At 49.4% G+C, this 14,253-nt stretch overlaps 1 protein-coding gene across 6 annotated transcripts in view; it reads right to left on the bottom strand.

Moving 5' to 3' along the window:
* The window catches only part of LOC101946768 (very long-chain specific acyl-CoA dehydrogenase, mitochondrial), a 53,126-nt gene that overhangs the window by 6,129 nt on the left and 32,744 nt on the right, over positions 1–14,253 (bottom strand). For all 6 annotated transcript variants that reach the window (XM_065557461.1, XM_008175446.4, XM_065557462.1 and 3 more), the window contains 6 exons: positions 13,209–13,407; positions 12,185–12,289; positions 10,332–10,418; positions 4,835–4,897; positions 4,583–4,684; positions 1,736–1,833 (listed from right to left, as the gene is read on the bottom strand). In XM_065557461.1, the coding sequence (XP_065413533.1) occupies positions 1,736–1,833; positions 4,583–4,684; positions 4,835–4,897; positions 10,332–10,418; positions 12,185–12,289; positions 13,209–13,407 (654 nt within the window). The remainder of the gene's footprint in view (positions 1–1,735; positions 1,834–4,582; positions 4,685–4,834; positions 4,898–10,331; positions 10,419–12,184; positions 12,290–13,208; positions 13,408–14,253) is intronic.

The raw sequence follows: 14,253 nt of genomic DNA, 5'->3' as shown, positions 1-14,253 counted from the left end.
CAATAAAAAGGCCAAACAATATTAATGGCTTATAGAGGAAATGCACACAAGGATTACCCCAGAAAATGTGTACAATAGAAACCGCTCAGCAATAGCACTACACAATGGGAACTGTCTGATCCAAGTCACAGCAAAAGAGCTTTCCAGCAAGTGGGAAGAAGATATAAAAGGATGACAATGACATCATGAGGGTTCCTCACTCTCCCTGCAACAACACACCTGGAAACACCTAAGGGGCAAGGACTGAACTGTGGGAAGTGATGGTCCCAGGCTAGAAGGATTTTTAGTCTGTGTATGAAAACCTGGCAAAGCCAAGGCAACTTGTGCCTTAAGAATTCCAGCCTGTTTATCACTCAGGGTGAGAATTTGCTAATTTATATCTTCCCCATCTAGTGTGTTAAGCTCAGTTTGCAGTTTTGTTTATTTACTAGGTAATCTGCTTTGATCTGTTTGCTATCACTTATAATCACTTAAAATCTATCCTTTGTAGTTAATAACTTGTTTTTGTTGTCTCTAAAACCAGTCTGTGGGATTCATAACTGGGGGGCAAAACATTGTGCATATCTTCCTCCCCATTGAGGGAGGGGGCGAATTTCAATGAGCTTATGCTGTATAGTTCTCTGTGCAGCGGAAGACAATACAATTTGGGGTTTACACCCCAGAGGGAGTGTGCACTTGTGTGCTGAGCAGTTCCTTAGCTGAGCTCTCCCATAAAGAGCTGATCTCAGCATGTGTGTGAATATAGCTGCAGCAGGGTGTGTCTCTACCTGTGTGTGTGCTGGAAGGGGGCTTGAGAGCCTGTCACAGCAGCACAGAGTAAAGGGGAACCCAGGCTGGAACAGGCGGGTTCAGTGGTATCCAGTTCCAAGTGGCACCCCAGGGGGAACCAATCACAGGGGGGTTGCCAACTTGGTAATATTTAAAAAACTGACACTTCAGCAGCAGTGCTGGAACCTCCCCTGCCCCGACCCATCCCCCCTGAGGCCCCACCCCTTCCCTGCCCATTCCTCCCAAAGCCCCACCCTTGCTCCACCTCTTCCCCTGAGGCCCCGCCTCTGTCCACTCCTCTTACTCCTCCCACCCATTGCTTGCTTTCTCCCTCCCACCCACCCCCATCACCCGGGTCAGGAGGGACTTGCCTGCAGAGCCGGGGCTGGGAGATGCAGCTGCCTGATGAAGGTAGTCCCGGCTGAGTAGGGGCTGGAGCGGATGATGAACCAATGCCCCCTCGCCTCCCCCACTCGCAGTAACTGGACTTTGGGTGTCCAGTCAGTAGATCTGACCAGACACTGTCAGGCCCCCTTTTCCACCGGACTTTCCAGTCGAAAACCAGGCACCTGGGCACCCTAGCTATAGGATCCTTATGACCACAAATGCTCAGGAATTTGGTTTTACATCTGGTCTGAAAGGAGGCCCCTGGTGCTGTGCTGGAGGACTGGCTTACTATCAAGCCTCTGCTCTCGCATCGCAAGCATCACTTCTGGTTTCACTGCATGCTCGCAGGACAGAGGCGCTGGAACTAAGGATGCTGGGGGTGCTACTGCAGCCCCGGCTTGAAGTGGTGTTCATCATAGACAAGGTCTACAGTTTGCAGGGTTTACAGTTTGGTTCAATGGCTCTCTGCACTCCCGCCATACACATACATTATTCCAGCGCCCCGCCAGCGGAAGCAGCGTGTTATTTTACACCACTGGAACTGAAAGGCAAATGGTGACAGGTTCTCTATGCTGCTTACCGCTTTGCTCTCATCCCGATATCTTTTAGGATGGTCTCAGTTTTCCCTGATGGATTCATGATAGTTGTTCGCAGATTCTTTAACTGGACCCCAGCATACTGAAAATGTTTTAAAAATGATTAAAGGAATTTACTCACTCACAATCTTAAGGGTACACCTTCAAAAGGACATGTTCAGGATGAGACACAAGGGATTGCTACAGCAGGTTCAGAGTTGTACCGGGCATCTCTGGGTTAACTATACAGTAGCGCAGGGGTTCTCAAACTGCAGGTCGGGACCCCTCAGCGGGGCATGAGGTTATTACGGGGGGGGGGGGGGGGAGGAGGGAGAGGGGAAGCTGTCAACCTCCACCCCAAACCCCACTTTGCCTCCAGCATTTATAATGGTGTTAAATATATAAAAAAGCGTTTTTAATTTACAAGGGAGGTCGCACTCAGAGGCTTGCTATGTGAAAGTACAAAAGTTTGAGAACCACTGCAATAGCAAAATATGAAAATCTACAACTTTATTTTCTGCAACTAAACTATATTTCAGGGCCTTAGCTCAGTGAAACAGCTTGCTTGAATTCCTGAAGAAACATTTCTGAATTACAACATTACACAGTACACAGATTTCTGTCCATCCACCTAAGTATTTGTATATACTGCACTCACAACAAGGGCTCCATTAACTGAAGAAGAGAACAAAGTCTATAGCATTAAAAATTGAGACGGGGACGTGTCTAAGATAGGTGACAAATCTGAGGAACTGTCCCCTATTGAGGTGTCAACCGAGGAGATTTTGAAACAAACTGATAAATTAAACAGTAATAAGTCACCAGGAGCAAGAGGTATTCACCCAAGAGTTCTACAGAAAGTCAAATACAAAACTGCAGAACTACTAACTGTGGTATGTAACCTGTAATTTAAATCAGACTTTGTACCAGATGACTGGAAGATAGCGAATATAACACAGTTTATTTTAAAAAGGCTCCAGAGGCAATCATGGCAATTACAGGCTGGTAAGCCTAACTTCAGTACCAGTCAAATTGGTTGAAACTATAGTAAAGAACAGAACGATCAGACACAGAGATAAACACAATATTTTGGCAAAGAGGCAACACAGCTTTTGGAAAGGGAAATCATGCCTCACCAACTTCTTAGAATTCTTTGAGGGTGTCGACAAGTATGTGGACAAAGATGATCCAGTAGATAGAGTATACTTGGGCTTTCAGAAAGCCTTTGACAAGATCTCACACTAAGAGCTCTTAAGCAAAGTGAGCAGTCATGGAATAAGAGGGAAAGTCCTCTCATGGATCAGTAACGGGTTAAAAGATAGGAAACACAGGGTAGGAATAAAGGGTCAGTTTTCACAGGGGAGAGAGGTAAATAGCGGGGTTCCCCCAGGGATTTGTACTGGGCCTAGAGCTGTTAGACATATTCATAAATGATCTGGAAAAGGGAGTGAACGGTGAGGTGGCAAAGTTTTCATTTGATACTAAATTACTCAAGATAGTTAAGTCCAAAGCAGATAGTGAAGAGTTACAGAGGGATCTCACAAAACTGTGTGACTGGGCAACAAAATGGCAGATGAAATTAAATGCTTCTAAGTGCAAAGTAATACACACTGGAAAACATAATCCCAAGTACACATACAAAATGATGGGGTCTAAATGAGCTGTTACCACTCAAGAAATATGTTGGAGTCATTGTGGAGAGTTCTATGAAAACATTTGCTCAATGTGCAGCGGCAGTCAAAAATGCTACCAGAATTTCAGGAACTATTAGGAAAGGGATAGATAAGAAGACAGAAAATTCCATAATGCCACTATAAAAATCCATGGTATGCCCACACCTTGAATAGTGCATGCAGTTCTGGTCGCTCCATCTCAAAAAAGATAAATTAGAATTGGGGAAAGTACAGAGAAGGGCAACAAAAATGATTATGGTTATAGAACAGCTATGAGGAGAGATTGAAAAGACTGGGACTGTCCATCTTGGAAAAGAGACAAGGGGGGATATGTAGAGATCTATAAAATCACAATTGGTGTGGAGAAAGTGAACAAGGAAGTGTTATTTACCCCTTCACATGGGAGCAGCACAAGAGCTGGGTACATTTGTTATTATTTAAGCCAACGGGGCTGAATAAAGAGGGCAGAATTTGGCCCATACCATCAGCAATGGACCTTTGCCACAAAATTCAGATCAGGCTCCAAATTCCAAAACATCCCCCCACCTGCCCCGCCCCTCCTGTCACAGCTCCGGGTGTTCAGACGCAGGGTTTGGTTCAGCCAATTTCATACGGCTCCTTCTAGCCATGAAGTGTGGATCTGGGTTTAGATTCAACCCCCAGTGCTGGGACTGTTCGGATCGGAGCACGTTTGATTCAGACCCATCTCTACAGCCCATACTTTATCCTCCCATGCGATTTCGGAGAGGGCTTTCCGCAGCAGGGGCTAACGCTCTGCGCTGCGGGTGGGTGCGAGGAGGCTGCGCTGCAGCTGCAAGGTTCATAGCGGACTCCACTAGAATCCCTTCCCCCTGGGGCTCCCAGGGAACATTCTCTGCAAGGCAGCTCCACCTACCTCTGTGCTCCCCCCTGCATCCAGCCAGCCCAGCTGGCCAGTGTGGGGCAGAGGCACAGCGCTGCCCTCTTCCCACCCTGGCTTCCTCCCCACACCTTGGAGAGGCTGTTGCTGGTGGAGGCACTAGCACAGTGCAGGGACTCTGCTCCTAGTCCCAGGGCAGATTCCTGGCCCCCTCTCCCAGCTGCGCAGTGCCAGCTGCAACATGGCCCTGCATGCTCGCTCTGTGCTGGAAAATGCCAAGGCCTTTAAGGGGAGGTATTTGCCCTCAGAAAGCCCCTTACCTCAATGCCCGTCAGTGCCACAAACAAGCGAAGGATATCATTGGTGCCCTCGAAAATGCGGAAAATCCTCAGGTCCCTCAAGACTCTTTCGACACCAGTTTCCTGTGCAAACAAAGACCTTAATAGACTCAAGCAATCCCAGCAAGGGGAGTGCACACAGCTGCCTTGGCAGAGCACTCCAAGCTTCTGAATACAGCCTTGAAAATGATGCACGTGGTTCTGTTCTTGGTGGATGGAACCAAGCTCATTTACCTGCATGTATCCCATTCCTCCAAGGACCTGGATGCACTCGTCTGTGACGTACCAGGCTGCTTCCTAAAGATAAAAACATCACAGTGCAATAGAGGGGAATGTTTCTAGTCTCGATGTGATAACTCAGATGTGTCACCATAATAGCAGTTAGCACAGCGGCTCTGGGCAGTCCTAGGTGGGCCTGCGTTTGTTAGAATACTGTGATGTCCACGGTGGTTACATGTTAGTTACCTGTGCTGTATCTCAGATGGATGCACACCCAGGGCACCAAAACCAGAGACCTTTTTCCCCTTGCAGAACCCCTTGGGGCAGCCCTGGCACACACCCCAGGCTCATGTTACCAGGTGACGGCATAAAGGGAGACCCATCCTGAGCCTCCCTCCTTTCTCTCTTACTGGAAATCAGTGAGTTTGACTCCAGTGTAGAGGGGAAGGAGGTGGGTTGTGGGATGGACATGTGCAACACATCTCAAATGACAACAGTCACAGAACAGGTAAGTAGCCATTTTTTCTTCTTCAAGTGATCGCACATCCCCATTCCACATCAGGTGACTCAAGCACTTTGGCAAGGACGAGGGTTTTGGAGTCTGTCTGAGCAAGGACTGCAACACCACTCATCCAAACCCAGCACCATCTCTCAGTGCCTGGGAAACAGCTTTGTGTCTAGTAAAAGGAGGCACCAATGACCAGGCTGCAGCTCTGCGAATATCACTCATGTGCACCTGACCCAGGAACGCAGCTCACGCTGCTTGAGCTCTTGTAGAACGCACTGAAACTCCCCCAGGCAGAGGGAACTCAGCAATGGCAGAGCACAATAGGGTGCAGGACGAGATCCAGAAAGATAGTCTCTACCCAGACAGGGCGACCCTTCAGTCTGGCAGACAGAGAAATCAACAGCTGAGGAAACAGCCTAAACTGTTTCGTCTTGTCCAAGTAACAAGCCAACGCCCTTTGGGCATCCCAAGCATGGAGCCCTCCTCATCTTCACGAGGCTTCAGAAAAAAGCTCAGTAAGTAGGTAGGCTGATTAAGGTGAAAGTGCAAGACTACTTTAGTCAGAAATGTAGGGTGAGGATGCAAATCAACCTCATCTGTATAGAAAACTACATCTGGAAGGTCAGCACCTAACACACACTGCTCTGCTACCCTGCTGGCAGAAGCACCAGGAATGATGCTTTCATGGAAAGATGGAGCAAGGAATGTGGAGCCATAGGTTCAAAAGGTGAAACCATTAGAGCCTGCAACAGCTGTAGGATAAATATGACATTAAAGAGTTGGCGTTACCTTAAGTTTGGTTAAGGAAATATCTGTGCTATGAAGAAAGGCCCCGACTAGCATGTAGAAGGAAGGCAAAGAATGAGTGACAAGGCCAGAAGGAATGAAGGAGGGAGGTTCAAAGAATAACTGATGAGATAAGGGGAAGGCAGGGGTGGCTGCGAATGAGGATTATAAAGGTGTGCTCCTGCCCGAGTTTGCATAACACTCTTGGAATCAGAGGGACGGGATTAAAGGCATATAGTAGCTTGTCCTTCCATGACAGCAGGAAATCATCTGATCTAGATCCTGGGCTGTGACCTGCTCTGGAACAAAACAGGTGACACATCCTGTTCAGATGAGTAACCAAGACATCTATTTCTGGTACCCCCATGACTGAGTTCTTGATCTGACCAAAGACCCTGAGTCTCACGGTCTCCTAGGTAGGATCCCCACTCCAGGGATGAAGCATTTGTGACCAATGTCGTGGAGGACAGAGTCGAGGAGAAAGGAAATCCTTTGCATACATTGGCAGGGTCCACCCACCAATCTAGGGATGACAAGACGCTTGCAGGTATGCGAGTCAGCATGTCCAATGGATGACGAGATGGTCAGTAGACTAACTTCACCCACCGTGCACGCCTCTGTGATGCAAAGGCTGCCATGCTGAGTCACGTATGTGCAAGCTGCCCTGTGCCCCAGAAGTCTCAGGCAATTCCTTCCTGTTGTGCAAGGATGGGCTTTGAGGTCTGCACAGAGGTCCTGTATTGCTCGGACTCTGGCCAGGCACAAGGGTGCTCTTGCTGAAGTCGAGTCTAGATCTGCCCCAATAAGCCTGATTTTCTGCACAGGGCTGAGTACTCACTTATCCTTGTCAGAACGAAAGCGACCCTGGATCTCGTTGATGTCCCTGAATCAACCAGTCATCCAGGTACAGGAATTCCTGGACATCTGGCTTTCTGAGATGTGCTGTCGCCAGGGCCATGCACTTTGAAAAGACTCACAGGGCTGAAGATGGACTGAAAGGCAGGACAGTGAACGGATAATGAATGTTGGCCACGATGAACCTTCCTCCTGCGGCTCTGGTGGATGGCCGTGTGGAAATCAGTCAAGTCGAGAGCGGCAAACCAGTCATTGGGATCTAGAGATGGATAACAGAGGCTACACTTACATGGGGAAATTTTATCTCTTTATGTATTTGTTTAGGTTTTGCAGGTGCAAAATAGGTTTGAGTCTTCTCTCAGAAGGAATGGGAATAGAATCCCTTCCCCCAGTGTTGAGGAAGGACCTCTCTGGCTCCCAACTGTAAACCAGACGGTATTTCTTGGATAAGAAAAGTCTTGTGAGATTGGCCCCTGAAAAGGGACTGGGGCTGGGTATCTAGGTACCCTGGCTAGGTAGGGGGAATAGAGACAAACTGCAAGGAATATCCTAGTTCCACCGTGCTCGGTATCCAGCGACTGACTGAAATATGGGTCCAATCAGCTAGGAAATGGGATAACCTGCTGCCAAAGGGAGTGATAGGAGAGATGAGATCCAGACGCAGTGGTACTCTGGCCTCGACTAAGAAGTCCAACAGGCTGCTGAGAGGTCGAACACTGTCTTGATGAAGTCAAAGCAGATGGAGGAGGAGGTGGCCTTGTCCTGTGGAATTTATGTCATCTCTGCTTCCTCAGGCTGCCTCTGAGGGTAAAATGGTACCACTGGATTGTCTGAGGAGGAAAGTGCCTGAAGGTTCCTTCCCAGCGATCTAAGGGCTGCCCTAGAATCTTTTAGGGAATGCAGCGCTTCATTGGCTTTCCCTGTAAACAAATTAGGGCCCTTAAACAGGAGATCCTCAGTTGTCGGTTGGATCTCCGCTGGAATCCCAGATGCTTGCAGCTACGAAGATCGTCACATCATAGGCACAGATGCCATCACTCTAGCCTCAGCCTATTCAAGATGGCTTGATGGGAAGTTCTGGCTACCAGAAAACCCTTGTTAATCATGGCTCAATATTCCTGTCTAACCTCTTCTGGCAGTTTGTCAATAAAGTTAGCCCTGTTACCAGAGACTGGGAAACTGTATCTGGCCAGGAGAGCCTGGTAATTTATTCTCCTGACCTGTAACCCTGACATTGCATAAAGGTTTCTTCCAAAAAGATTTTGCAGTGAAAGAGTTTTTTGGAGTCATCATTTTGAGGTGGATTTGGCATGACCTTGGCGTGATTTCTCATTGACTGCAGCCACCACCGAGCCCAGGGTAGGGTGCGAATAGAAATGTTCATGACCTTGGAATGGCACTTGGTATCTGTTCTCTGGGCAGTGGGAGGAAGCGATCCTGGTGTTTGCCATATAATTTCTGTAGGCTCCAGGATGGCTTAATTAATCAGTAGAGCTACTCTACCAGGTTCTGAAGTATGTAAGACATTTCTCCAGACATTTCTCCTTGTCTCAGAGGTGACTTAGAGAAGTGAGGTCCCGGAGAAGTACGGAAAGTGGATGGCGTGCTCCACGGGTTCCAGAGGGCCCACAGATAAGTCCTGGTGCCCCAGTGAAAAGTAGCCCATGGCCTCTTGTCTCTAAACCTGCCCTGAGAGAGCCCCAGTACCAAGATCTGGATCACTGCAAGGAGGATAGAGAATTATGAGATCTCCTATAATAGGACTGGGATGCATAAGATTCCTTGGAGACACAGTACTCCGTGGGGCAGGTGACTGGGACTTGTGGCTGGATGTGGCAGTAGTGGGACAGCAGGGTGGCTGACCCTGGGAGAGTACCAAGTGTTTGAGTTGCAGCTGCTCATCGTAGGTACCGACGTTTGCCGCACTGAAGCCGGAATCGAATGGTACGTCACTGATGATGTAGACAGTTCCGGAGCTTGTGAAGAAGTAGCTGCTACCAATGACCAAAGCAAGTCTCTAGCTACTGCACACAGGCTGTTGTGGGTGTCGAGGGTGGCATGTGTAGCCGTGTGCTGGCGTGCAGATGATACAGATAGCCCAGGCCAAGGAGTTGGTCCCAATAGTACAGAGGATGGTACCAGAGTCAAAGAGCTCCCTGATGAGGAAGATCTGTTAGGCTTAGAGGCATGTGGGTCACAGGATTCAGCTTCTTGTCGGGTCCTGGGGAGGGAGAACAATGCCTCCCTTCTGAACCTCTCTGAGGAGGGATAACGGAGACGTCCGGCGGTCACCCCATGATGGAGTAGAGCCCAGGGACTGTGTGCCAAGCAGCAGGGCTTGGAGGGAGGACACAAGTCAGCTTGCATCAGAACGCAACAAAGTCTCACCTCCTGAAATGGTTTGGTCCTAATTTTGAACCCCCTACAAATCAGGCACCTGCCCTGAACGTGGCCCTCCTCCAAACCCTTCAGCCACCGGTCGTGAGGGTCACGGACAGACAGAGACTTATTACAGCCAGAACGTTGTTTAACACCCGGGGAACTCAACATGCCCCAGCACCACGCATGGACAGGCCTAACTACAAGTCTGAAAACCCAACAGAAAATGGACTGAAATGAGCCATTATCTAACCAACAGCTGAACTATTTACATCACTTTACAGACTTCTCTCAGAGGAAAAGGGAAGATTGTGCAAGCAGGCACACACGCGCCCCTACCGACCATGGGTGGTGAGGAAGAACTGAAGGGGGGGGTCGGGGCGGCTCTGCCCCTTTATACCATCAGCTGGTAGCATGAGCGTGCAGCGGTCGCATATGCCGCCCTGACAGGTACCACTCAGGGAAAAAGTTCTCCAGCTTCAGCACACTGGGCGTGCAGACACCTGATGTGGCCTGGCCACATGCAATCACTCAGCGAAGAACTGCAGGCACTGAATTGCTGGGTTCTGCTGCTGACTCCACAAGGGCTGCTACAGCACGGCACTGCGGCAGTAGCCGGGCAGTCAATGCAGCCAATGCTGCGGGAAACAGCCTGGTCTGGAGAGAGACTTGTAGGGAAGCCAGCTCCAGTGGACACTGCTTAGTCACACCTTAGTCCGGGAGGGAGCTGCTCTCTGGCTCCAGGGTTGATGCCTCAGCTGGGGTTCCTGAGGGTGCAATCCCTGGGGTGCAGTGCCACCTGCGAGGAGAGAATACCTTGCCTCTGCAGCACACCTTTCCCTTCCAGTGGGACACCGACGTGGCAAAGCCCTGATACCTGCTACTGCTCAGCAACGGGGCAGCATGAGCGCAACACTGACAGGCCACGCTTGCTCTGACCCCTCCTCGCAGAGACATCTCGCGCTGGGAATCAAACACACTTACCGAGGCAAAAATCTTGCTGATTGAAGCTTCGAGCTTGTAATCGGGCACCTTCATGTCCATGTTGGCGCTCACCACGTAGGCCATCGACTGAAGGGAAACCAGCCATTTGCCTTTGGTTACACAGTGTATGTGCCCAAGACACCATCCCACACCCCGGGGTATGCTGTATGGAGGGGCTGGCTTGGCTCCATCCTCTCCTTCTCTTCTGCAGCGGGCACCGCCCATCAGAGGTCCCATCTCCAATTCTACCCTTTCCATGCTGTCCCCTGCAGGCATAAGGCCCATTCTGACCTGATTCATAAGGCACTACCCTCTCCTCCTTCCATCCCCCCTCAGCCCAATTCCCTGCCCTGCACACGAGAAGCCAGGCAGCCAGTGAAGGGCAGGCTGAGGGGCAGGAAGATGTGGTGGCATGTGCGGGAAGCGGGATATTACACTCATTTGTTCTACCTTATTTCCAATTCGACTGTAAACGCTGGGGCAGGCCTTCCCAAGTGCTCAGACAGCACCATGCTCACGGGGACCAGATCCTGCCTGGGCAGCTGGGCACTGCTGCAATACCACCTGGGCTGCTCCTCAGCAGGTGAAAACCAGCAGAGCGCCACTGGCTTTCATTTACTCACAGTCCCGGCAGCGGAGCTCTGCTGGCTTCTTAAACCAGCTCACAACAGAGACTGCTGCTAGTAATCCTGCAGCCTGCTGCACCCAAGGCTAGCACACAACTGCCCGAGGGGGGGGCACACAGCTCCTGCCAGCTCAGCAAAAGGCCACAACAATTAGGGGAAAATGCAATATGCATGTTCCAGGTGATACTGGAGAGAGAGAGAGAGAGATACAGTCCTTGCCCATTGAAGTGCCTCCTCTCCTGCAGGGCGAATTCCCAGGAATTGTGAGTTCCTGGATTGGTTGGCTGGCTTTTGGTCAGGGTGGGAGAGGAAAGGGGTGTTTTGTTTGTGTGTTTTGGGGAGGATTGGGGTTGCTTGTTTTTTGTAAACCCAAGGCTGCTTTCAACCTGCAGGACAGGAGGAATTTTAAAGGGCCAGAGCTGCAGGCAGCGTGGAATTACTCAAGCTGGAATTTGGCCAGGGTGCTGGGGTTACACAGCCCCAGTCCTATGAACCGGTCTATAGGAACATTGCCAAAACTCAGCACAGTGCTCCCAATACCACTCTGGGACACTGGCTCAGAGTCAGAGGGCCTGATTCTTCCCAAATGCACATGGGTTTCACGCCAGCTTTATGCCAGAGTCTTTATGGCATGACTCCCACTTTACAGCAGTGTAGGCAAGCACAGAATCAAGCCCAGAGAAATAAGGGCTGCCCAGTTATTTGCCAACACCTGGAAGTCTCATCCAAACACTGAGCCAACCCTGCCTGCCAGCTCAGCCTATGAGACAGGACACCAGCACAAACTGGGATGGCAGCAGGTAAAATCTGTTCTATTTGATATAGATTTTTATACCATCTGCATCACCGTAGTATCTGAGTGCCAACCACTCATGCATTAAACATCTAATATCAAGTGTGGGTCACTATCTCTCATCCAGTCCCCAGGGGGAGACCTGGGTGTGCAGTGGACTGTTTTGTTTTTTCGTTGTGTTTATTTATGACAACACTGCTCTGTGTTTATATCAGAGAAGGCAGGTCAGATAATGTGTCTGGGGCTTGAGAAGGGAGGGGGGAGGTTTGGGATGGTTCTTAGGCCATGGTGGAGTTCATTCCAGAGTCTGGGACCAGCCCCCCAGAACGCCCTGTCTCCTGAACAGACAAGCTTTACCCTGAAAGTCCTGCTGTGCCTGTGCAATGGAGTTGTTGACCATGGTCTTGACCCTGCAATCAAGAAGAATTTCTCACCTCTGTAACATAGTGCAGCATGGCCATCCGTGCAATCTTCTCCTGAATAGCCCCATAGTTGCTGATCTTGTCTCCAAACTGCTTACGATTAGCAGCATGATCAACCTGGTGTTACACAAGAGCCCGTGATCACAGCAAGAAGCTAATGTAACGCAGACAAGTGGAATTTTGTCTGTGTCCGAGCTGCAGGATTTGGCCATATATTTCAATTTTAAACAAAATCGAGTTAAAATATCTATACTAAGAGGTTGCGCCCTATGTAGCTGGTGTTGGCCGAGCTTGCTGCACACCCCGGCATCTCTCCCATCCCCACAAGATCCCTGTGTGCCACCCTCCTACCCCCTCTAGTTCAGGGACTCACTGCAACCCTCCCATTCACTCCCCCATGCCAGGGACTCTCTGTATATTCCATTTCCCCCTTTCGGGTTTTCCAATTTCCACCAAAATCAATAGGGTTCTGCCCAGGATGCCTAGAAAATTTTCTGACATTTTGCAATCAATTAGATACAGCCTTCCAAAGGTATCACATTACATCCAATCAGAAATGCCACCAAGTTAATTCAAAGGATCTTGTAAGCTCAGCCATCAACTTAACTCCAGTCCCAGAGCCCGAGCCCTTAGCCCAATCTCATTCCATTACACAGAGAGAACAAGAAGAATTTCTGTCTAAAACATATGCAGCTAAGTAAGCTAAGGCCCCAAATCTGGACAAGTCTTACAAGCATGTGGAGAATCCCACTGAAGCCATCAGGACCACACACATGCTTAAAATTAAACACTGACTAAATGCAGATCTTCGACCTGTTAGCTCTTCCAGCATCAGCTCCTGTCTCTCTCTCTGGATGCACATGTAATATGGATTTCCCAGAGCCAATCCACCACGGGGGTGTCTCACAGAATAACTGATCACTGCGTCTCACTGACTACGCTCTGCTAACATGTGGGACAGCTGGACAGCCCATTTTCAATTGCCCTGCACAAACCTTCCGCACTATCTACTCCTGTGTAAAGAACAAGAACGTACAGCTTTGACGATCACTCCACGCATGGTGCCTGACAGGGCGGAGGCCATCCCAAAGCGCCCGTTGTTCAGTATGTTCACGGCGACCAAGAAGCCTTTTCCGAGCTCCCCAAGCAGATTTTCTGCTGGCACCTTCACGTTGTCAAAGTGCACTTCAGCTGTATTGGAACACTTGATCCCCATCTTCTTCTCCGGGGGGCCACTGACAAAACAGAAAAAAACCAGAGATGGCCTCAACCTGACTGAGACCTTTGGACATGCACACCTAGCTGCATGTGCAGTTTCTGTATCTGTGCATGCAAATAAGCATTCTCACATGCATGCTGGTAACTGCATACCCAGGCCCTGATCCTGCAAAGGGCCAAGTGCCCTCTAACTCACAGTGAAGTCAATGGAAGTTGAGGGGACTCAGCTCCTGCTAGGATCCAAGTTACTTGCTCTACACGTAATAAAACCTGGCAGTGTGCAAAGGTCAGTGCACGTTTACGTGTGTTAATTCTGTGTGCAAATAAAATGTGAACACAATGTCTTATATAGAAACAAGGAGCAGTTTAAACATAAAATACATTAAATAACCATTGCGTCTTTCTAAAGGCTCTAGAACGGTTACCTTGTACCCTATGCCGGACCATGTAGCTGCATAACCTCAAGCACTGTAATGCCAACACTTCTCTCCTAGTTTGTCATACTCATTGTAGCAAATCGCTCAGCAGAGGGAAGTTTAAAGGAACATGGATTATATTTTGTTATAAATAGAAAGTGAAAGTGGTGCGTGAGCATAACGGTCTAGCACCCTCTTGTGGCTAGAGACCTGGAAAGCACATCCAAGGACTTCAGCACCTGATAGACGGCTGGATAATCATTATAGCATCCCTGGTTAAAGTCCCACCTGATGGTGCTTGACCCTACAAGGTGCTGAGTCCCTCCAGGATCAGGCATGGCATTTGGCATGGCAGGATGGTGTGGTCAGATGTTCAGCTGCATGTGTGTGTTATCCCAGTGTGCTGTCCCAGCTCTGCACAGACAGCTGGCACAGCAGACCTCAAGT

This window comes from Chrysemys picta, chromosome 9 (genome assembly GCF_011386835.1).
Source record: "Chrysemys picta bellii isolate R12L10 chromosome 9, ASM1138683v2, whole genome shotgun sequence".
Lineage (NCBI taxonomy): Eukaryota > Metazoa > Chordata > Testudines > Emydidae > Chrysemys > Chrysemys picta.
This window is presented reverse-complemented; position numbering and strand designations above follow the sequence as displayed.